This window comes from Manacus candei, unplaced genomic scaffold (genome assembly GCF_025592945.1).
Source record: "Manacus candei isolate 608988 ecotype Guabito, Panama unplaced genomic scaffold, ASM2559294v1 h1tg000007l, whole genome shotgun sequence".
Classification (NCBI taxonomy): domain Eukaryota; kingdom Metazoa; phylum Chordata; class Aves; order Passeriformes; family Pipridae; genus Manacus; species Manacus candei.
This window is the reverse complement of record NW_026138055.1, coordinates 9208349-9229691: the sequence shown is the minus strand read 5'-3', so window position 1 is coordinate 9229691 and position 21343 is coordinate 9208349. Positions and strand designations below refer to the sequence as shown.

General features: G+C 56.7%; 4 protein-coding genes across 10 annotated transcripts in view; 2 read left to right on the top strand and 2 right to left on the bottom strand.

Annotated features, from left to right (window-relative positions):
• Positions 1-343: 343 nt before the first annotated feature.
• CENPO (centromere protein O) lies at positions 344-7305 on the bottom strand. 7 transcript variants are annotated; one of them, XM_051811259.1, is made up of 7 exons: positions 7244-7305; positions 5749-5927; positions 4766-4935; positions 4504-4648; positions 2827-3242; positions 2006-2177; positions 344-905 (listed from the first exon to the last, which is right to left on the bottom strand). In XM_051811259.1, exons 2-7 carry the CDS (start codon positions 5819-5821, stop codon positions 793-795), a joined length of 1089 nt encoding a protein of 362 aa, XP_051667219.1. In that variant the 5' UTR covers positions 5822-5927; positions 7244-7305; the 3' UTR covers positions 344-792. The 7 variants fall into 7 exon arrangements, with proteins under 7 accessions (XP_051667219.1, XP_051667213.1, XP_051667229.1 ...); XM_051811253.1 differs by lacking the exon at positions 7244-7305 and adding an exon at positions 6910-7096; XM_051811269.1 differs by lacking the exon at positions 7244-7305 and adding an exon at positions 6910-7093 and having other exon boundaries at positions 4504-4615.
• On the top strand, positions 7013-8641 carry PTRHD1 (peptidyl-tRNA hydrolase domain containing 1). Its single transcript, XM_051811299.1, has 2 exons — positions 7013-7282; positions 8215-8641. The coding sequence occupies exons 1-2, from the start codon at positions 7013-7015 to the stop codon at positions 8383-8385; spliced, it is 441 nt and encodes a 146-aa protein (XP_051667259.1). The 3' UTR covers positions 8386-8641.
• Positions 8642-13312: 4671 nt separating this feature from the next.
• Positions 13313-21343, bottom strand: part of NCOA1 (nuclear receptor coactivator 1) — a 72902-nt gene continuing 64871 nt past the window's right edge. Inside the window, exons 20-26 of the mRNA XM_051767981.1 lie at positions 19568-21070; positions 18826-19016; positions 18730-18779; positions 17872-18099; positions 16227-17728; positions 13776-16026; positions 13313-13585 (exon numbers count right to left, since the gene is read on the bottom strand). Of these exons, the coding sequence (XP_051623941.1) occupies positions 20528-21070 (543 nt within the window). The 3' untranslated portion in view covers positions 13313-13585; positions 13776-16026; positions 16227-17728; ... (2 more) ...; positions 18826-19016; positions 19568-20527. The remainder of the gene's footprint in view (positions 13586-13775; positions 16027-16226; positions 17729-17871; positions 18100-18729; positions 18780-18825; positions 19017-19567; positions 21071-21343) is intronic.
• Positions 18013-20384, top strand: LOC127460940 (uncharacterized). Its single transcript, XM_051768068.1, has 4 exons — positions 18013-18025; positions 18218-18547; positions 19493-19807; positions 19953-20384. The coding sequence occupies exons 2-4, from the start codon at positions 18230-18232 to the stop codon at positions 20382-20384; spliced, it is 1065 nt and encodes a 354-aa protein (XP_051624028.1). The 5' UTR covers positions 18013-18025; positions 18218-18229.

The following is a 21343-nucleotide window of genomic DNA, read 5'->3' as shown; positions in this document are numbered from 1 at the left end:
CGGGTTTCTCCAAGGGAATCCCACCCGGCCTTGGGCGCTTCCAGGGATGGGACATCCCATAAAACCTCGGCAGAGCCCTCTGGATTTGAATTCCCAAGCTCCCAGCTCCGGGTTGCACCCTCATCAGGGAAGGGATCAATCCCTGGAATTGCCAATTTTAACATCCAAAGGTTCCCTCAGAACGGGTTTTCCAACCGGGACGAGGAGTTGGATAATTGTGGAATTAATCAGAGGATGTGAAGCCTTTTCCCTGTGCTTTATCCCACGGGGAAAAACATGGGAAAAAGGAGGGAGCGGAGACACTTAGAGCTCGTTCCAATCCCGTTTTATTCCACGTCGGGGGGGTTTTAAGGAAAACCGGGATTTTTGAGGGAGGGAAACGTGGAAAGCCGGGGACGGGGCGGAATTTTCTGGGAAGCTCCGGGAACGTGGGGAGGGAGGGGTCGCAGATCCCACCCGGGGCCCCGAACTCCAGGAATTCCAGCCTTTTCCCCGGACGTGGCGAGCGGGGATAACTCCGCGCGCTCCCTTCTTTTTTTTCGGGAATGCCGGATCCAAGTGCAGGGAAGCCGATCCACCTTTTTCCGGGAATGCCGATCCACGGGGTTGTTGTTCCCATCCCAACCCGCAGAAATCCCAGGAGTTTTCACCCCCACCTCCCGCTCCAAACCCGAGGGGTGGTTTTTTTGGGTCCGGAAGCGGGAATTCCGCGGCGCCGACGAGGGAAGAGGCTCCGAGATCCGAAGCCGCCGGAGCTCGGGAGAATTCCCGAGGGATCCCGGAGGGGAGGGCTCAGGGATTCCCGTGGGTGCCGGCGAAGGTCTGGAACGCCCTGTGGAGCGCCACGCGCCGGAAGAGCTCCGAGTGCTCCGACGCCGTCGCCGCCAGCGCCGCCGGAGCGTCCGCTGGGATTTGGGAGCGCACGGATCAGCCGGGAAGGGAACGACCGGCACACGGCCCCGATCCCTCGGGAATGCCCCGCGCTCCCGGAGATCCCTGGGATTGGGCGGGCGAGGGGGGTTCCTCAGCCCGGGGTGGGGATGGGGCGGGATTGTTCCGGTTGGAAAAGCCCTGGGAGAACATCCAAGGGTTTCCCGGATCCGTGTCCCCAAGGGCCGCATCCACAGGGATTGGAAATCCCTCCGGGAATGGCGACTCCAGCCCTGCCCTGGGAAGTTCATTCCAGGGCCTGACAGCCCTTTCCATGCGGGAATTGTTCCCAATATCCCACCTGCCCCTCCCCTGGCCCAGTTGGAGGCCGTTCCCTCTCCTCCTGTCTCTCGTTCCCTGGGAATTGGGGACCCCTCCCGGCTCCCTCCTCCTGTCAGGGAGTTGTGGGGCGGGAAAAGCTTCTTCCTGATCCCTCTTTTCTCTGGGATGAGCCCCTTCCCAGCTCCCTTATTCCTGGACTTCCAGCCCCTTCCCAGCTCCCTCGGCCATTCCTGCTGCTCCAGCCCCTTCCCAGCTCCCTTATTCCTGGACTTCCAGCCCCTTCCCAGCTCCCTCAGCCATTCCCTGTTCTCCAGCCCCTTCCCAGCTCCCTTGGCCATTCCTGGTTTTCCAGCCCCTTCCCAGCTCCCTCAGCCATTCCAGGTTCTCCAGCCCCTTCCCAGCTCCCTCAGCCATTCCCTGTTCTCCAGCCCCTTCCCAGCTCCCTCAGCCATTCCAGGTTCTCCAGCCCCTTCCCAGCTCCCTCAGCCATTCCCTGTTTTCCAGCCCCTTCCCAGCTCCCTTGGCCATTCCAGGTTTTCCAGCCCCTTCCCAGCTCCCTCAGCCATTCCCAGATTTCCAGCCCCTTCCCAGCTCCCTCAGCCATTCCCGCTTTTCCAGCCCCCTTCCCTGGCTCCGTTCCCTTCCCCGCACACGCTCCAGCCCTTCCACGTCCTTCCCAAACTTCCCGATCCTCCTCCCGTTGGATCCTCCTGTCAGGGAGCTGTGGGGGCGGGAAAAGGATCCCCCCCCCACCCCTCCGAATTCCCAAGGGATCCCGGCAGTGCCCACTCACGGGAGCAGGACACGGTGACTTCCGTGGGGAGGCTCCGAAGGGGATCCCGGTAGAGGAGCCGCGCCCGGAGCGGGAACGTCCGGCTGTTCCTGGACGGGCTGTAGCTGAACTTCAGGAGGTTGCAGAGGGAATTCCGCTGCGGAGCTCCTTGGATCCAGTCGGAAAAGCGCTCCTGGGGGGAGGGAGACGGCTCTGGAATGGGACACCACCGGGAATACTGGGAATGATTCCGGCGTGGAAAGGGCTGTCGGGCCTTGGAATGAGCTTCCCAGGGCAGGGCTGGAGTCGCCATTCCCGGAGGGATTTCAGATCCCTGTGGATGTGGCCCTTCGGGACACGGATCCGGGGTGGCCTTGGCAGTGCTGGGAATGGTTGGATTCTGTGATCTCCAAGGGTTTTTCCAACCTTAACAATTCCATGATTCACCTCCCGCTATCCCAGGGGATCCAGCCCGGCCTTGGACACTCCCAGGGATCCAGGGGCAGCCACAGCTTCTCTGGGAATTCCAGCCCAGCCCCTCCCCACCCTCCCAGCCAGGAATCCCTTCCCAATCTCCCCCCCAAATCTCCCCTTTCCCACTGGGATCCATTCCCTGGGGCCTGGCATTCCAGGCCCTCATCCCCAGTCCCTCTCCAGCTCTCCTGGAGCCCCTTCAGCCTCTGGAATGTGCTCCAAGCTCTCCCGGGATCCTTCCCTTCTCCAGCCTGGCCATTCCCAGCTCTCCCGCTTTTCCCAGAAAACCAAACTCCCCCCTTTGGGAACCCCAAATCCCTGTGGGCATTCCTGACCCCTCCCAGCTCCCGGGAACGCTCCGGGAGCACCTGGAGTTGGTCGGCCTGGAATCTCCTGCCGGAATATCCCTCCAGGTGCTGGGAGAGCAGGGCCAGGAAGCGCCGGAGATCCGTGGCCAGGAAGCGCCGGGAGAGCTGCTCCAGAGGGATGAAGGCGGGGATGGAATGACGCTGGATCCGAACCTCCGGCCGGAGCAGCAGCTCCAGGTGGAAGGAATCCAGGTGGGATCCCTCGTAGGAGGTGCTGAGGGTCAGGCACAGCCCCCGCTTGGAGAGCTTCCCAGAGATCCCTGGGAATGGGGAAGGACAGGGATTGGTGCTTGGAGAGCTTCCCAGAGATCCCTGGGAATGGGGATGGACAGGGATTGGTGCTGGGAGAGCTTCCCAGAGATCCCTGGGAATGGGGAAGGACAGGGATTGGTGCTTGGAGAGCTTCCCAGAGATCCCTGGGAATGGGGAAGGACAGGGATTGGTGCCTGGAGAGCTTCCCAGAGATCCCTGGGAATGGGGATTGGTGCTTGGAGAGCTTCCCAGAGATCCCTGGGAATGGGGATTGGTGCTTGGAGAGCTTCCCAGAGATCCCTGGGAATGGGGATTGGTGCTTGGAGAGCTTCCCAGGGATCCCTGGGAATGGGGAAGGACAGGGATTGGTGCTTGGAGAGCTTCCCAGAGATCCCTGGGAACGGGGAAGGACAGGGATTGGTGCTTGGAGAGCTTCCCAGGGATCCCTGGGAATGGGGAAGGATAGGGATTGGTGCTTGGAGAGCTTCCCAGGGATCCCTGGGAATGGGGAAGGACAGGGATTGGTGCTTGGAGAGCTTCCCAGGGATCCCTGGGAATGGGGAAGGATAGGGATTGGTGCTTGGAGAGCTTCCCAGGGATCCCTGGGAATGGGGAAGGACAGGGATTGGTGCTTGGAGAGCTTCCCAGAGATCCCTGGGAATGGGGATTAGGGCCTAATTCCCGAATTACCTGTGTAATTCCCAAATTACCCAATTCCCAAATGAAATGCCTCATCCCCAAATTAACTAATTCCCAAGGAAACTGTCCCATTCCCAAGTTAACCACCCAATTCCTAAAGTGACTTCCTAATTCCAAAGGAAACTGCCCAATTCCCAAGTCAACAGCCTAATTCCAAAGGAAACTGTCTAATTCCCAAGTTATCCACTCAATTCCCAAATTAACTGCCCAATTCCCAAGGAAACTGCCCAATTCCCAAATTAACTGCCCAATTCCCAAATTAACTGCCCAAATCCCAAATTAACTGCCCAATTCCCAAGGAAACTGCCCAATTCCCAAGGAAACTGCCCAATTCCCAAGGAAACTGCCCAATTCCCAAATTAACTGCCCAATTCCCAAATTAACTGCCCAATTCCCAAGTTCCCCAATTCCCAAGTCAGCTGCTTCGTTCCCAAGCTCCCTAATTCCCAAGGAAACCGCCCCAATTCCCAAGGAAACCGCCTCATCCCAAAGTTAAATTCCTAAGTCCCCGGCTCGCTAATTCCCAAATTAACCGCCTGATTCCCAAGAATTCCACTCCCAAGGCAGTTTTCCAAACCAAACCTTCACCCAGACAACCCGGCTCCTCGAATAAATTCCCGCAGCATTCCCAGAGCGCCGTGGAAAGGAGGGAATTCCTGCTTTTTCCGGCGGTTTTCGTGGAAGTTCTGCCTCCCGGGAGGCTCCTTTCCCGAAATCCCCCGTTACCTGTGAGGTGGAAAACCTGGAGCAGGGCCTTGAGGCTCCGGATCCTCCACTCCAGGACGGCCCGAGGGTCGGGATGAGCCGGATCCGACGGCATTCCCGCTTTCCCGAGCCCCTGCGGAAATCCGGGAGAGGAGGCGCCGAAAAGCTCGGGAAGGGAAATCCCAGCTCGTCCCATCCCGCTATCCCGAGCCCTGGGATGGGGCAGCCACGATTCTTCCCCCCCCCCTGGAAAAGCCTTTCCCGAGGATCCCCCTCCTCTCACCCCCTTTTCCAGCCGCTCCAGCTTTTCCCGCAGCTCGTCCCTCCGGAGCCGCAATTCCCGCGCTCGGGATTCCAGCAGGGCCGCCCGCTCTTCCTGCTGCTCCCTCTCCTCCTGCTCCACGGCTGCCCGGCGATCCCGAGCTTCCAGCGCTTCCAGCTGGGCCAGCACTCCTGGCAGGGAAAGAAATAAAAGGCTCTGGAATGTTCTCCGAGCTCTCCCGGGATCCTTCCCTTCTCCAGCCTGGCCATTCCCAGCTCTCCCAGCCTGGAGCCAGAGCCTGCCATTGGATCCATCCCCAGCCCAGCTCCTCCCTGGGAAGGAGTTCCGGGAACAAGGGGGTTCCCTGGGAATCTCGGCACTCAGGGCAGGGTCTCCCTTCCCCTTTCCTGCCTTTTCCATCCCCACATTCCAGAAAAATCCCTCTGAGTGGATTCTGAGTGTCCTTTATCCTGGAATCCCAGACTGGTTTGGGTGGGAACGGTCCTTAAATCCCATCCCATTCCATGTTCAGGGACACCTCCCGCTATCCCAGGGAATCCAGCCCGGCCTGGGACACTGCCAGGGATCCAGGGGCAGCCACAGCTTCTCTGGGAATTCCAGCCCAGCCCCTCCCCACCCTCCCAGCCGGGAATCCCTTCCCAATCTCCCCCCCAAATCTCCCCTTTCCCACTGGGATCCATTCCCTGGGGCCTGGCATTCCAGGCCCTCATCCCCAGTCCCTCTCCAGCTCTCCTGGAGCCCCTTCAGCCTCTGGAATGTGCTCCAAGCTCTCCCAGGATTTTTCTCCTCTCCAGCTGAACCCCCCCCAGCTCTCCCGCTTTTCCCAGAAAACCAAACTCCCCCTTTGGGAAACCCAAATCCCTGTGGGCATTCCTGACCCCAGGAGCACCTGGAATGGCTTTTCCCAAAGGGGGAATTATCCAAGGAAGAGGTTTTTAGGGAAGCAGAGCTGCTCCCGGCGTCCCAAATTCCCAGGAACTCACCGTGGGGGGGATCCCGTTTTCCCGCTTCCGGCTTCCCTGGATTCCCTGCCGGCCCTCCCTTCCCAGGCTCCATCCCTCGGGAAGGGGCCGTTATTCCTTAAGGAAAAACTCCTCTCCAGCAGGAGTCAGGGAAGCCCCCGGAGCGACCCCACATAGGGAGAATTCCCACGGATCCGGGGCTGGAAAGAGACGGAGCCATCCCGGTTATTTTCGAGGAAAACGCTCTGGGAACGTGGGAATGGGCAGGATGGGAATTCCTGGGGATGAGGGTGGAGGGGGGGGGGAACAGGGAAGGTCCAAATTCCCAACGGACTCCCCCCAAATTCCCTCTGAAACCCCCAAATTCCCCCCAAAACCTCCCAGATTCCCTCCCAAACTCCCAAATTCCTCATGGACACCCTAAATTCCCCCGGGATCCCGCAAAATTCCCGCTAAAACCCCCAAATTCCCCCACGGACCCCTAAAATTCTGATGGGCCCCCCAAATTCCCCACGGACCCCACAAAATACCCCAAAAATTCCCCAAATTCCCCCCAGACCCCTCAAAACCCCTCAAATTCCCCCCTGGCCCCCCAAATTCCCCTTAAAACCCCCAAAATTCCCGCTAAACCCCCCAAATTCCCCACGGACCACCCCAAAACCCTCAAATTCCCCTCAAAACCCCTCAAATTCCCCTGACCCCCCCAAATCCCCCCCATATTCTCCCTAAGACCCTCAAATTCCCCCTGATCCCCCAAATTCCCCCCCCCAGAACCTCCAAATTCACCTTAAAACCTCCAAATTCCCCACGGACCCCCCAAAACCCTCAAATTGCCCTCAAAACCCTTCAAATTCCCCCCGACCCCCCAAAATCCCCTCATATTCCCCCCAAAACCCCCAAGTTCCCCACAAACCCCCCAAAGTCCCCCCAGATTCCCCCGGACCAGCAAATTCCTCCCCGGACCCCCCAAATTCCCCACGAACCCCCCAAAGCCCCCAAATTCCTCACGGACCCCTAAAATTCCGCCGGAACCCCCAAATTCCCCCGAGTCCTCCCCCCCCAAATCCCCCCGGAACCCCCAAATTCCTCCGAAAACCCCCCAAATTCCCACAGACATCCCAAATTTCCCCAGAACTCCCCAAATTCGCCCCCAAATTCCCTAAAAACCCCCAATTCCCCCACCCCTTTCCCGGTCTCTCCGCTCTCACCTCAGGGTCGAATCTCCCGCACTCCCGCGCCGCCGGAAGTGCGTCATCACGCCCCCACTTCCGTTCCGTACAACAACATGGCGGCGCCCATCCCCTCTCCACCCGCCTTTCCCCTCCCCGCCGCCGGCGCCCCTGTCGCGCCGCCGTACGGCGACATGGCGGCGGCCCTGGTGCAGTACGTGGTGCTCCGCGGGGACCTGGCGCGGCCGCCGCGGTCGTGGCCGCTGGGCGCGGTGGTGGCTCAGGGCTGTCACGCCGCGCTGGCCGCCGCTCACGCGTACCGGGAGCACCCGGACACCGGCGCGTACCTGGAGCTGGGCGGCGCCATGAGGACCGTGGTGCTGGAGGTGGGGGGGGGGCGCGCGGGGCATGATGGGAGCGCCGCGCTGAGGGGAGGGCGGGCGCCATGTTGGGGGGGGCGAGGGAGGCGTGAGGGGATGGGGGGGGAATGGAGGGGGATTTGGGATGGGGGGGAGAATCCAGGTGAGGTGGGGGAGCTGCGGGGGATCGGCCTGCGGAAAAGAGGGATCGGGAGGGAGCTTTTCCCGCCCCACAACCCCCTGACAGGAGGGGGGAGCCGGGAGGGGGCCCCCTAATTCCCAGGGAACAAGGGACAGGAGGAGAGGGAACGGCCTCCAGCTGGGCCAGGGGAGGGGCAGGTGGGATATTGGGAACAATTCCCACATGGAAAGGGTGGTTAAACACTGGAATGAACTTCCCAGGGCAGGGCTGGAGTCCCCATTCCCGGAGGGGTTTCCAATCCCTGTGGATGTGGCCCTTGGGGACACGGGTCAGGGGTGGCCTTGGTAGTGCTGGGAATGGTTGGACTCCGTGATCCCGGAGGGATTTTCCAACCTGACCCATCCCTAAGGATCCTGTGCCATCCTGGCGCTGTCCCAGCTCCCCACAATTCCCTGGCAGGAAGTTCCAGGAGGTCCCCAATTCCCAGGGAACAAGGGACAGGAGGAGAGGGAACGGCCTCAGGCTGGGCCAGGGGAGGGGCAGGTGGGATATTGGGAACAATTCCCACATGGAAAGGGCTGTCAGGCCCTGGAATGAACTTCCCAGGGCAGGGCTGGAGTCGCCATTCCCGGAGGGATTTCCAATCCCTGTGGATGTGGCCCTTGGCAGTGCTGGGGGTGGTTGGACTCCGTGATCTCCAAGGGGTTTTCCAACCTGACCCATCCCTAAGGATTCTGTGCCATCCTGGCGCTGTCCCAGCTCTCCACGATCCCCTGGAAGGAAGTTCCAGGAGGGTCTCCAATCCCTGTGTCCGCAGGCTCCGGACGAGGCGGCGCTGGCGGCGCTGGCCCAGACCCTGCGGCAGCACCGCATCGACCACCGCGTGTGGACGGAGCATCCCGAGGACATTCCCACCTGCCTGGCCCTCCGGCCTTACCCCAAGGATCAGGTGCACCAGCACCTGAAGGGGCTGAAGCTGCTCAAGTGATCCAACTTAATCCCGGAGTCCTGTTATTCCGGCTGGGATTTGGGATCCCGGCGGATTCGGCGCTCGGGGCCGCGGCTCCGAGGTTGGATCCCGTGATTCCAAAGGTCTTTTCCAAGCTGAATAACTCCAGGTGTGACATTAAAGCTGGGAATCTGCCCTCCACCCCGAGCTTGGGATCTCGGAGGTTCTGCCGCCTTTGGAATTGTCTCTGGGGGGATTTTAGGGATGAGTTTTCCAACCTTCGAGCTTCCCTGTTTGTCCATCCCGAGCTGGGCTGGAGGTGAGGGAGGGCAGGGGTAGGGTGGGAGGTTGGGATGGAATTCCTGGCTGGGAGGGTGGGGAGGGGCTGGGCTGGAATTCCCAGAGAAGCTGTGGCTGCCCCTGGATCCCTGGGAGTGTCCCAGGCCGGGTTGGATTCCCTGGGATAGCGGGAGGTGTCCCTGATCCAGGGGGAATTAAATGATCCTTAAGGGCCCTTCCCACCCAAACCATTCCAGGATTCCAGGATAAAGGACACTCAGAATCCACTCAGAGGGATTTTTCTGGAATGTGGGGATGGCAAAGGCAGGAAAGGGGAAGGGAGACCCTTCCCTGAGTGCCGAGATTCCCAGGGAACCCCCTTGTTCCCGGAACTCCTTCCCAGGGAGGAGCTGGGCTGGGGATGGATCCAAGGGCAGGCTCTGGCTCCAGGCTGGGAGAGCTGGGAATGGCCAGGCTGGAGAAGGGAAGGATCCCGGGAGAGCTTGGAGCACATTCCAGAGCCTGAAGGGGCTCCAGGAGAGCTGGAGAGGGACTGGGGATGAGGGCCTGGAATGCCAGGCCCCAGGGAATGGATCCCAGTGGGAAAGGGGAGATTTGGGGGGGAGATTGGGAAGGGATTCCTGGCTGGGAGGGTGGGGAGGGGCTGGGCTGGAATTCCCAGAGAAGCTGTGGCTGCCCCTGGATCCCTGGCAGTGTCCAAGGCCGGGCTGGATTCCCTTGGATCCCTGGGATAGCAGGAGCTGTCCCTGCCCGTGGAACGGGATGAGCTTTGAGTTCCCTTCCCACCCAACCCCCTCTGGAATTCTTTTGGCCGCCTTCCCCTTTTCCCGAACTCCACAAATCCCGCTCATCCCCAGGGATTCGGTGCCGTTCCCTCTCTCCCATCCCGCCCGTTTTATCCACGATTTTATTCCCAATTTCCCGGCGCCGGCAGCAGGCGGCAGCAGAGCCTTGGGCTGAACCTCCTCGGCTGGAAAACCGCCGGAGAAACGGGATTTTCCGGGAAAAAAATCACCCCCAAGCCTCTCTTTCCCACCTCTCCCAGTTCTCCGGGTCACGTTTTATCCCGCTTTTCCCGCCCGAATTCCCGTTTTTTCCCGCAGCGCGGCCAAGTGGAAGTGGGAATTTCGAAGCCGGGGCTGGAAGTGGGAATTTTTTCGCCCCCGAGGGGGGGTGTGGGGTCGATCCCAAAAATCTTGGCGGCAGCGAAATTCCCGATCCAAACAAAACTCCGCTTTTTTTTGTTGTTTGTTTGGGTTTTTTCCGATTCGTTTTTCCACACAAAAGCAGGAATTAATATTATTATTATAATTATTATTATTATTATTTGGTTGTTTTTTTTTTTCCAGAGAGGGACCAAAAAACTCCCCCCTCCCCCCAAACCACCCCCCCCAACCACCCCCTAAAATTCAGCGATATTAAAAGAGGGAAAGAAAGAAAAAAAAAAAAAAAGACTTTATACAGAGCTCAGACCTATTTACAGGGGAAAGCCAAAAAAAAAAAAATATCAAAAAATAAAACCAAAATAAGCTTTTTTTTTTTTTTTCCTTTTGTTTTTTTTTTCTCTTTTCCCGACAGGATGCTTCGATTATTATCATTCTTTTATTATTATTATTATTATTATTATTAATATTAATTATTATTATTTATTTATCACCATCATTATTATTATTATTACCACCATTTTATTTTAAATAAGCTACTCCAGCTGGTTTTTGTTTTGTTTTTTTTTTTTTTTAAAACACGATTCCGAGCAGAAAAAAAAAAAAGAAAAAAAAAAAAAACAAAAACCTCGACGGCTTCGTTTTATTTCGGATTTCGTCAGAAAATTTATCTACAAGAACCCCTCCCTCTCCCCTCCCCCCTTTCCTCCTTCCCCCCTAAAAATTATTAATTATTATTGCGGGTTTTCCCCCCCCCCCCCCAAAAAAAATTCCGCTTTTTTATTTTTTTTTGCCTTTTTTTCGTTGTTTGTTTTGATTTTTTTTGTTGTTTTTTTCCCCCCCCCCCCTTCCTGCTCCGCGTTGGTCCCGCCCCCTCCTTTTATTTAATTTAATTTATTTTATTTTATTTTGTTTTATTTTTCTTTTCTTCCCCTCCCCTGGCCAAAGGGGGGGCGGGAAAAACGTGGATGAAAAAAAAAAACGGGTGGAAAAGGCGCTTTTTTTTTGTTGTTTTTTTTTTTTTGTTTGTTTTCTTTTTGTTTTTGTTTGTTTTTCTTTGTTTTTCCTTGGAAAACCGACAAATCCACGAGTTGCTAAAAAAGCTGATTGTACGCACAAGCCCAAAAAGGGGAGGGGGGAAAAAAAAAAGGGGGGGGGGAAGGGTCGGGGTTTAAACCGGGATTAAAGTAAAAAAAAAACTCGGCTTTTCCCGCGGAATTCCAGCGCCGATCCCGCCGTCAGTGACAGATCCAGCTGAGACTGAGCGTCCTCTTCCTGCCCCGGCTTCTCCCGGGAATGCTGGCTCCGGGAAGGAGCCGATGGGGGTGGAAAAATCGGGGTTAAAGTCGGGATTAAGGTCGGGATTAAGGTCGGGATTAAGGTTGGGATTAGCGGTCCTCCCCCTCTGGAGTTTGGGCTCGGGTTTAGGGCCGGCTGGGAGAGGCTGGAATTCCAGAGGGGAAGGGGGAAAGGGGGAAAGGAGGGGGGAAAAGGAGGAAAAAAGGAGGAAAAGGGGGAAGAAAAGGGGGGGAAAAGAGGGGAAAAGGAGGAAAAGGGGGGAAAAGGGGGAAGAAAAGGGGGGGAAAGGGGGAAAGGAGGAAAAGGGGGGAAAGGAGGAAAAGGGGGGAAAAGAGGAAAAGGGGGGGAAAGGAGTGGGGGGAGAAAAGAGGGGAAAAGGGAGGAAAAGGGCAGGGGAAAAAGAGGAAAAGGGGGAAGAAAAGGGGGAAAAAGGAGGAAAAGGAGGGAGAAGGAGGAAAAGGGGGGAAGAAAAGGGGGAAAGGAGGGGGGAAAAGGAGGAAAAGGGGGAAGAAAAGGGGGAAAGGAGGGGGGGAAAATGAGGAAAAGGGGGAAAAGAGGAAAAGGGGGGAAAGGAGTGGGGAAAAGGAGGAAAAGGGGGGAAAAGGAATGGGGGGAGAAAAGGGGGGAAAAGAGGAAAAGGGGGGAAAAGGGGGAAAAGGAGGGGAGAAAGAAGGAGGGAAAGATGGGGAAAAGGAGGATGAGGGGGGAAAAGAAGGAAAAGGGGGAAAAGAGGAGAAGGGGGGAAAGGAGTGGGGGGAGAAAAGGGGGGAGAAAGAAGGAAAAGGGGGGGAAAAGGGGAAAAGGAGGGGAGAAAGAAGGAGGGGAAGGAGGGAAAGATGGGGAAAAGGAGGATAAGGGGGGAAAAGAAGGAAAAGGGGGGAAAAAGAAGGAAAGGAGGGGAGAAAGGAGGAAAAGAGGGAAAATGAGGGGGAAAAGGAGGAGGGGAAGGAGGGAAAGAGGGGGGAAAGGAGGAAAAGGGGGGAATGGAGGGAAAAGGGGAAGAAAAGGGGAAAACTGGGGGAAAAGTGGAGAAAAAGGGAAAATTAGGTGAAATTAGGAAAAGGGAAAAGAAGGAGAAAAGGGGAAAAGGGAGGAAAAGGGGGAAATGGGGGGGAAAGGGGGGAGAAGGGGGGATAAAGGAGGAAAAGGATAAAATGGGGGAAAAGGGGGGAAATCAGGAAAATGGGAGGGAAAAGGGGAGAAAGGAGGAAAAGGAGGAAAAGGGGGGAGGGGGAAAAAGGAGGAAAAGGAGGGGAAAAGGAGGAAAAGGGGGAGGAAAAGGAGGAAAAGGGGGAGGAAAAGGAGGAAAAGGGGGAGGAAAAGGAGGAAAAGGGGGAGGAAAAGGGGGGAGAAAAAGGAGAAAAAAGGGCAAAAAAAGGAGAAGGAGATTAGAAAGGAAAAGGGGGAGGAAGAGGGTGAAAAGGGAGGAAAAAGGGCAAAAGAGGGGAAAAAAGGTCAAAAAGGGAGAAAAAACGAGGAAAAGGGGCAAAAAACGGGCAAAAAAAGAGGGAAAAGGGGCAAAAGGGAGAAAAAAGGGCAAAGGAGGAGGAAAAGGGGGTGAAAAAAGGAGGAAAAAGGGTGCAAAATAGAGGAGAAAAAACAGGTAAAAAGGGAGGAAAAAAGGGCAAAAAGGGAGGAAAAAACAACAAAGAAGGAGGAAAAGGGGGTGAAAAAAGGAGGAAAAAGGGAGAAAAAGGGGGCAAAAAAAAAGGGCAAAAGAGAGGGCAAAAAGGGAGGAAAAAAGGGAGGAAAATACAACAAAGAAGGAGGAAAAGGGGGTGAAAAAAGGAGGAAAAAGGGAGAGAAAGGGGGCAAAAAAAAGGGCAGAAGAGAGGAGAAAAACGGGCAAAAAGGGAGGAAAAAAGGGCAAAAAAGGGAGGAAAAAAGGGCAAAAAAAGGAGGAAAAAAGGGCGAAAAGGGAGGAAAAAAGGGCAAAAAGGGAGGAAAAAAGGGCGAAAAGGGAGGAAAAAAGGGTGAAAAGGGTGGAAAAAAGGGCAAAAAGGGAGGAAAAAAGGGCAAAAAGAACCAAAAAGGGGGCACAAATTTGGCGCAAACCCCAACCCTCCCTTCTCCCCCCCCCTCCCCAAATAAACCCCCATCAAACCCCTCCCCCGGCCGCTCCCGCCGCGGGGGGCGAGATATCAAAAATCCCAGAAAAATAGATAATATATATATTTTTTTCTCTCTCTCTCTCTCTTTCTCTGTCTCTCTCTGTCTGTGTCTCTCTCTCTCTCTCTCTCTCTCCTCGTGTCCGTGTGTCCTTCCCGGAGTTTTTTCACATTCCCGGCTCATTCCGTCAGTAGCTGCTGCAGGAGGCTCTTCCCTTGGCCCGGCGGTGCCGGCGGCGCGGCTCCGGCTCCGGCTCCGGCTCCGGCGGCGGCGCCGGCGGATTTGGGAACGGCCGTCGGGTTGAGGTAGGGATCTCCCACCAGGTTCACTGTACACTGCACGTCGGCGAACACCTGCACCTGCTGCACCTGCCGGGAGGGGGGAACACGGAAAAGGGGGAAGGGAAGGGGGAATAAAAAAAAAAAAACACAAAGGGGAAAAGGGGGGAAGAGAGAAAAAAAAAAAAAAAAGGAAAAAAAAAAAAAAATCGGGATTTAGCGGGAATTTTTCCGGGGCGGCGGCGGCGGAGCTGGGAACTACGGCAAGTGCGGAACTCACTAGAGAAACTTCCTCTAGTCTGGAGCCACCCCAGAGAAGAACTCTTCGGTCTTCTTGTCCTACAAAAAGAAAACCCCGCTGCGACTCAAGGCGGCTCGGAGAGGGGAGCGGAGCGGCGCTGGGCCGGGAAAACGGGAGCGGGGGCGGGAACGGGCCGGAAAAACCCGGTGTGGAGGCCCCTGGAGAAGGGGAGCGGCCACGGGGTGGTGGTGAGGTCCTGGTGGGCGAAGATCAAGGGGTTGGTGAGTCCTGGAGTGGGACTCGGGGAAGGGGATGATTTGGAACAATGTTCGTCCGGAAAAAATGGGATTGGGGAGGAACAACTTGGAAAAACTCAGCTCGGAGTCCCCTGGGGAAGTGGAGCGGCCCTGGGGTGGTGGTGAGGTCCTGGTGGGTGAAACACCAGGGTTGGTGAGTCCTGGAGTGTTCCCTTTGGATCCACAGGGAAGGGGAGGGACACCGGGAGAGATTGGGATTGTTCGGAATGTTGCTCATCCAAAAAAAATGGGATTGAGGGAGAACACCCTGGAAAAACTCAGTTTGGAGTCCCCTGGAGAAGGAGAACGGCCCTGGGGTGGTGGTGAGGTCCTGGTGGGTGAAGATCAAGGGTTGGTGAGTCTTGGAGTGTTCCCTATGGATCCACGGGGAAGGGGAGGGACACTGGGAGAGACTGGGATAAACTGGAATGGCACTCATCCAAAAAAAAATGGGATTGAGGGGGAAAACATCTCCCTGGTTTGGCAACCCCTGGAGAAGTGGAACAGCCCTGGGGTGGTGGTGAGGTCCTGGTGGGCGAAGATCAAGGGTTGGTGAGTCTTGGAGTGTTCCCTTTGGATCCACGGGGAAGGGGAGGGACACTGGGAGAGATTGGGATTGTTCGGAATGGTGCTCATCCAAAAAAAATGGGATTGAGGGAGAACACCCTGGAAAAACTCAGTTTGGAGTCCCCTGGAGAAGGGGAGCGGCCCTGGGGTGGTGGTGAGGTCCTGGTGGGCAAAGCTCAAGGGTTGGTGAGTCTTGGAGTGTTCCCTTTGGATCCACGGGGAAAGGGAGGGACACCAGGATGATTTGGAACAATGTCCAGAAAAAATGGGATTGAGAGAAGAACAACCTGGAAAAACTCAGTTTGGAGTCCCCTGGAGAAGGGGAGCGGCCCTGGGGTGGTGGTGAGGTCCTGGTGGGTGAAACTCCAGGGTTGGTGAGTCCTGGAATGTTCCCTATGGATCCACAGGGAAGGGGGGGGACACCGGGATTATTTGGAATGTTGCTCATCCAAAAAAACTGGGATTGGGGAGGAACAACTTGGAAAAACTCAGCTCGGAGTCCCCTGGAGAAGGGGAATGGCCCTGGGGTGGTGGTGAGGTCCTGGTGGGCAAAGCTCAAGGGTTGGTGAGTCCTGGAGTGTTCCCTTTGGATCCACGGGGAAGGGGAGGGACAGCGGGAGAGATTGGGATAAACTGGAATGGCACTCATCCAAAAAAAATGGGATTGAGGGGGAAAACATCTCCCTGGTTTAGCAACCCCTGGAGAAGGAGAACAGCCCTGGGGTGGTGGTGAGGTCCTGGTGGGTGAAGATCAAGGGCTGGTGAGTCCTGGAGTGGGACTCAGGGAAGGGGAGGGACACCGGGATGATTTGGAACAATGTTTGTCTGAAAAAACTGGGATCAAGGGAAGAACAACCCAGAAAAACCCAGTTTGGAGTCCCCTGGAGAAGGGGAACGGCCCTGGGGTGGTGGTGAGGTCCTGGTGGGTGAAACTCCAGGGTTGGTGAGTCCTGGAATGTTCCCTATGGATCCACAGGGAAGGGGGGGACACCGCGATTATTTGGAATGTCGCTCATCCAAAAAAAGTAGGACTGGGGAGGAACATCTTGGAAAAACTCAGTTTGGAGTCCCCTGGAGAAGGGGAGCGGCCACGGGGTGGTGGTGAGGTCCTGGTGGGCAAAACTCAAGGGTTGGTGAGTCCTGGAATGTTCCCTACGGATCCACGGGGAAGGGGAGGGACACTGGGAGAGACTGGGATAAACTGGAATGGCACTCATCCAAAAAGAAATGGGATTGAGGGGGAAAACATCTCCCTGGTTTGGAGTCCCCTGGAGAAGGGGAGCAGCCCTGGGGTGGTGTTGAGGTCCTGGTGGGTGAAGCTCAAGGGTTGGTGAGTCCTGGAGTGGGACTCAGGGAAGGGGAAGGACACTGAGATGATTTGGAACAATGTTCATCCGCAAAAAAAATGGGATTGAGGGAAGAAGAACCTGGAAAAACTCAGTTTGGAGTCCCCTGGAGAAGGAGAACGGCCCTGGGGTGGTGGTGAGGTCCTGGTGGGCAAAGCTCAAGGGTTGGTGAGTCCTGGAGTGTTCCCTATGGATCCAAGGGACAAAGGGAAGGGGAGGGACACTGAGATGATTTGGAACAATGTTCATCCGCAAAAAAATGGGATTGAGGGAAGAACAACCTGGAAAAACCCAGTTTGGAGTCCCCTGGAGAAGGGGAACGGCCATGGGGTGGTGGTGAGGTCCTGGTGGGCGAAGCTCAAGGGTTGGTGAATCCTGGAGTGTTCCCTACAGATCCATGAGGAAGGGGAGGGACACTGGGAGAGACTGGGATAAACTGGAATGGTACTCATCCCCCAAAAAATGGGATTGAGGGGGAAAACATCTCCCTGGTTTGGCAACCCCTGGAGAAGGGGAGCAGCCCTGGGGTGGTGGTGAGGTCCTGGTGGGTGAAGATCAAGGGTTGGTGAGTCTTGGAGTGCTCCTTATGGATTCAAGGGACTCAGGGAAGGGGAGGGACACCGGGATGATTTGGAAGAATGTTTGTCCAGAAAAAATGGGATTGAGGGAAGAACAACCTGGAAAAACTCAGTTTGGAGTCCCCTGGAGAAGGAGAATGGCCCTGGGGTGGTGGTGAGGTCCTGGTGGGCGAAGATCAAGGGTTGGTGAGTCTTGGAGTGTTCCCTATGGATCCACGGGGAAGGGGAGGGACACCAGGAGAGATTGGGATGGTTTGGAATTGTGCTCATCCAAAAAAAATGGGATTGAGGGAGAACACCCTGGAAAAACTCAGTTTGGAGTCCCCTGGAGAAGGGGAATGGCCCTGGGGTGGTGGTGAGGTCCTGGTGGGCGAAGATCAAGGGTTGGTGAGTCCTGGAATGTTCCCTTTGGATCCACAGGGAAGGGGAGGAACACCGGGATGATTTGGAATGGTGCTTATCTGGGAAAAACGGGATTGAGGGAAGAACACCCTGGAAAAACTCAGTTTGGAGTCCCCTGGAGAAGAGGAACAGCCCTGGGGTGGTGGTGAGGTCCTGGTGGGCGAAGCTCAGGGGTTGGTGAGTCCTGGAATGTTCCCTTTGGATCCACGGGACACAGGGAAGGGGAGGGACAGCGGGAGAGCCGGGGACGATCCGGATCGACATTCCAGAGGGACGGATGTCACCCCGGAGCCACCCCATCCGTGTTTCCTCGCTCCGGTGACGGCCCAGCCTAGGAAAGAAACCCCCCCCCCCGCTGCCCGATATTCTCATCCCGGCCTTTCTCCGGCTCGGCATCGCCGATCCTCGACCGGGAACACTCACGGTGGCGGCGCCGTGGCCGTCACCCAACCGGGGCGGCCTCAGCCACGGGGGGGTGGTTGTCACCCACCCCAAGGGTTGGTTGTCACCCAGCACTGGTGGCACCACGGTGGCCTCAACCCCAAGGGTTGGTCATCCCCCAGTGCTGCTGGGACGGTGGTGGCCTCAACCCCAAGGGTTGGTTGTCACTCAACATTCATGGGACCATGGTGGCTTCAACCCCAAGGGTTGGTCCTCACCGAACACTGGTGGGACCGTGGTGGCTTCAACCCCTGGTAGGACCGTGGTGGCCTCAACCCCAAGTGGTGTCACCCAACACTGGTTGGACCGCAGTGGCTTCAACCTCAAGGGTTGTCACTCAACATTAGTAGGACTGTGGTGACCTCAACCCCAAGTGGTGTCACCCCAGTGCTGGTTGGACCAGGGTGGCTTTAACCCCAAGGCTTGGTCATTGCCCGGTGGTGGTGGGACTGTGGTGGCTTCAACCCCAAGGGGTGTCACTTAAGATTGGTGGGACTGTGGCGACCTCAACCCCAAGGGGTGTCACCCAACTCTGGTGGGACCATGGAGGCTTCAACTCTGAGGGTTGATTGTCACCCAATGGTGGTGGGACTGTGGTGGCTTCAACCCCAAGGGTGTCACTGAACATTCATGGGACTGTGGTGGCTTCAACCCCAAGGGTTGGTCATCAGCCAGTGGTGGTGGGACCGTGGTGGCTTCAACCCCAAGGGTTGTCACTCAACATTGGTGGGACCTGTGGTGGCTTCAACCCCAAGAGATGTCACCCAGCTCTGGTGGGACCATGGAGGCTTCAACCCCAAGGTTTGGTTGTCACTCAACACTGGTGGGACTGTGGTGGCCTCAACACCAAGGGGTGTCACCCAATGCTGGTTGGACCACGGGTTGGTCGTCACCCAATGGTGGTGGGACTGTGGTGGCTTCAGTCTCAAGGGGTGTCCCTCAACACTGGTGGGACCATGGAGGCTTCAACCCCTGATGGGATCGTGGTGGCCTCAACCCCAAGGGATGTCACCCAATGCTCGTGGGACTTTAGTGGCTTCAACCCCAAGGGTTGTCACTCAACACTGGTGGGACTGTGGTGGCCTCAACCCCTGGTGGGACCTGTGGTGGCCTCAACCCCTGGTGGGACCTGTGGTGGCCTCAACCCCAAGTGGTGTCACCCCAATGCTGGTTGGACCACGGTGGCTTCAACCCCGAGGGTTGGTCGTCACCCAGTGGTGGTGGGACTGTGGTGGCTTCAACCCCAAGGGTTGGTTGTCACCCACCCCAAGGGTTCATCATCACCCAACACTGTCACCCAGCTCTGGTGGGACCGTGGTGGCCTCAACCTCAAGGGTTGTTTGTCACCCAACTCTGGTAGGACTGTGGTGGCTTCAACCCCAAGGGTTATTTGTCACCCAACTCTGGTGGGACCTTGGTGGCTTCAGCCCCAAGGGTTGTCACTCAACATTGGTGGGACTGTGGCAGCTTCAACCCCAAGAGATGTCACCCAGCTCTGGTGGGACCATGGAGGCTTCAACCCCAAGGGTTATTTGTCACCCAAGTCTGGTGGGACTGTGGTGGCTTCAGCCCCAAGTGGTGTCACCCAATGCTGGTTCGACCACGGTGGCTTCAACCCCAAGGGTTGGTCGTCACCCAATGGTGGTGGGACTGTGGTGGCTTCAACCCCAAGGGGTGTCACCTAAGATTGGCGGGACTGTGGTGGCTTCAACCCCAAGGGTTGTCACTCAACATAAGTGGGACTGTGGTGGCCTCAACCCCTGGTGGGACCTGTGGTGGCCTCAACCCCAAGTGGTGTCACCCCAATGCTGGTTGGACCACGGTGGCTTTAACCCCAAGGGTTGGTTGTCACCCAGTGGTGGTGGGACTGTGGTGGCTTTAACCCCAAGGGTTGGTTGTCACCCAGCTCTGGTGGGACTGTGGCGGCTTCAACCCCAAGGGTTGTCACTCAACATTGGTGGGACTGTGGTGGCCTCAACCCCAAGGGGTGTCACCCAACTCTGGTGGGACCACGGAGGCTTCAACTCTGAGGGTTGATTGTCACCCAATGGTGGTGGGACTGTGGTGGCTTCAACCCCAAGGGTGTCACTGAACATTCATGGGACTGTGGTGGCTTCAACCCCAAGGGTTGGTCATCAGCCAGTGGTGGTGGGACCGTGGTGGCTTCAGCCCCAAGGGTTGTCACTCAACATTGGTGGGACCTGTGGTGGCTTCAACCCCAAGAGATGTCACCCAGCTCTGGTGGGACCATGGAGGCTTCAACCCCAAGGTTTGGTTGTCACTCAACACTGGTGGGACTGTGGTGGCCTCAACACCAAGGGGTGTCACCCAATGCTGGTTGGACCAGGGTGGCTTTAATCCCAAGGGTCAGTTGTCACCCAATGGTGGTGGGACTGTGGTGGCTTCAGTCTCAAGGGGTGTCCCTCAACACTGGTGGGACCATGGAGGCTTCAACCCCTGATGGGATCGTGGTGGCCTCAACCCCAAGGGATGTCACCCAATGCTCGTGGGACTTTGGTGGCTTCAACCCCAAGGGTTGTCACTCAACACTGGTGGGACTGTGGTGGCCTCAACCCCTGGTGGGACTGTGGTGGCCTCAACCCCAAGTGGTGTCACCCCAATGCTGGTTGGACCACGGTGGCTTCAACCCCAAGGGTTGGTTGTCACCCAGTGGTGGTGGGACTGTGGTGGCTTCAATCCCAAGGGGTGTCACTTAAGATTGGTGGGACTGTGGTGGCTTCAACCCCGAGGGTTGGTTGTCACCCACCCCAAGGGTTCATCATCACCCAACACTGGTGGGACCGTGGTGGCTTCAACCCCTGGTGGGACCATGGAGGCCTCAACCCCAAGGGTTGTTTGTCACCCAACTCTGGTAGGACTGTGGTGGCTTCAACCCCAAGGGTTGGTTGTCACTCAACACTGGTGAGACCTGTGGTGGCTTCAAACCCTGGTGGGACTGTGGTGGCCTCAACCCCAAGTGGTGTCACCCCAATGCTGGTTGGACCACGGTGGCTTTAACCCCAAGGGTTGGTTGTCACCCAGTGGTGGTGGGACTGTGGTGGCTTCAACCCCAAGGGTTATTTGTCACCCAACTCTGGTGGGACTGTGGTGGCTTCAACCCCAAGGGTTGTCACTCAACCCTCATGGGACCTGTGGGGGCTTCAACAACCCCGAGGGTTGGTTGTCACCCACCCCAAGGGCTCATCATCACCCAACACTGGTGGGACCGTGGTGGCCTCAACCCCAAGGGGCGTCACCCAATGCTGGTGGGACTGGTTTTGAGAATCTCCACCATCCTGGGGCCCTCCAGCCAGTTTTTTGGGAATCTTCACCATCTCCAGCCATTTTTTTGGGGAATCTCCACCATCCTGTGGCCTTCCAGCCATTTTTTTTTTTGGAATTTCCACCATCTCCAGCCATTTCTTTGGGAATCTCCACCATCCTGGGGGTCTTCCAGCCCTTTTTTTTTTTTTTTGGAATCTCCACCATCCTTTTGGAATCTCCACGGTCCTGGGGGCCCTCCAGCCATTTTTTTGGGAATCTCCACCATCTCCAGCCATTTTTTTTGGGAATCTCCCCCATCTCCAGCCATTTTTTTGGGAATCTTTACTGACCTGGGCCCCGTCTGCCTCTGCCTTGAGCAGCTCGCTGGAGTTGAGCTGGTTGCAGTAGAGCCCCGCTGGTCTCAGCGCCGGATCCGGGACCTGCCAACGGGAATTCTGGGATCAGCCGGAGCTCAGGAATGCTGGAGGGGGCGTTGGCCACCCTCCGGAGCCGGGTTTGGGGGGGATTTTGGGGAGGGAATGGCTGGGGGATCACTGAGTGGTCCTGGTGCTTTCCCCTTTGAACACAGACCCCATTCCCAGATTAGGGAACACAGACCCCTGGGATCTGCTCCTATTCCCAGATTAGGGAACACAGACCCCTGGGATCTTCTCCCATTCCCAGATTAGGGAACACAGACCCCTGGGATCTGC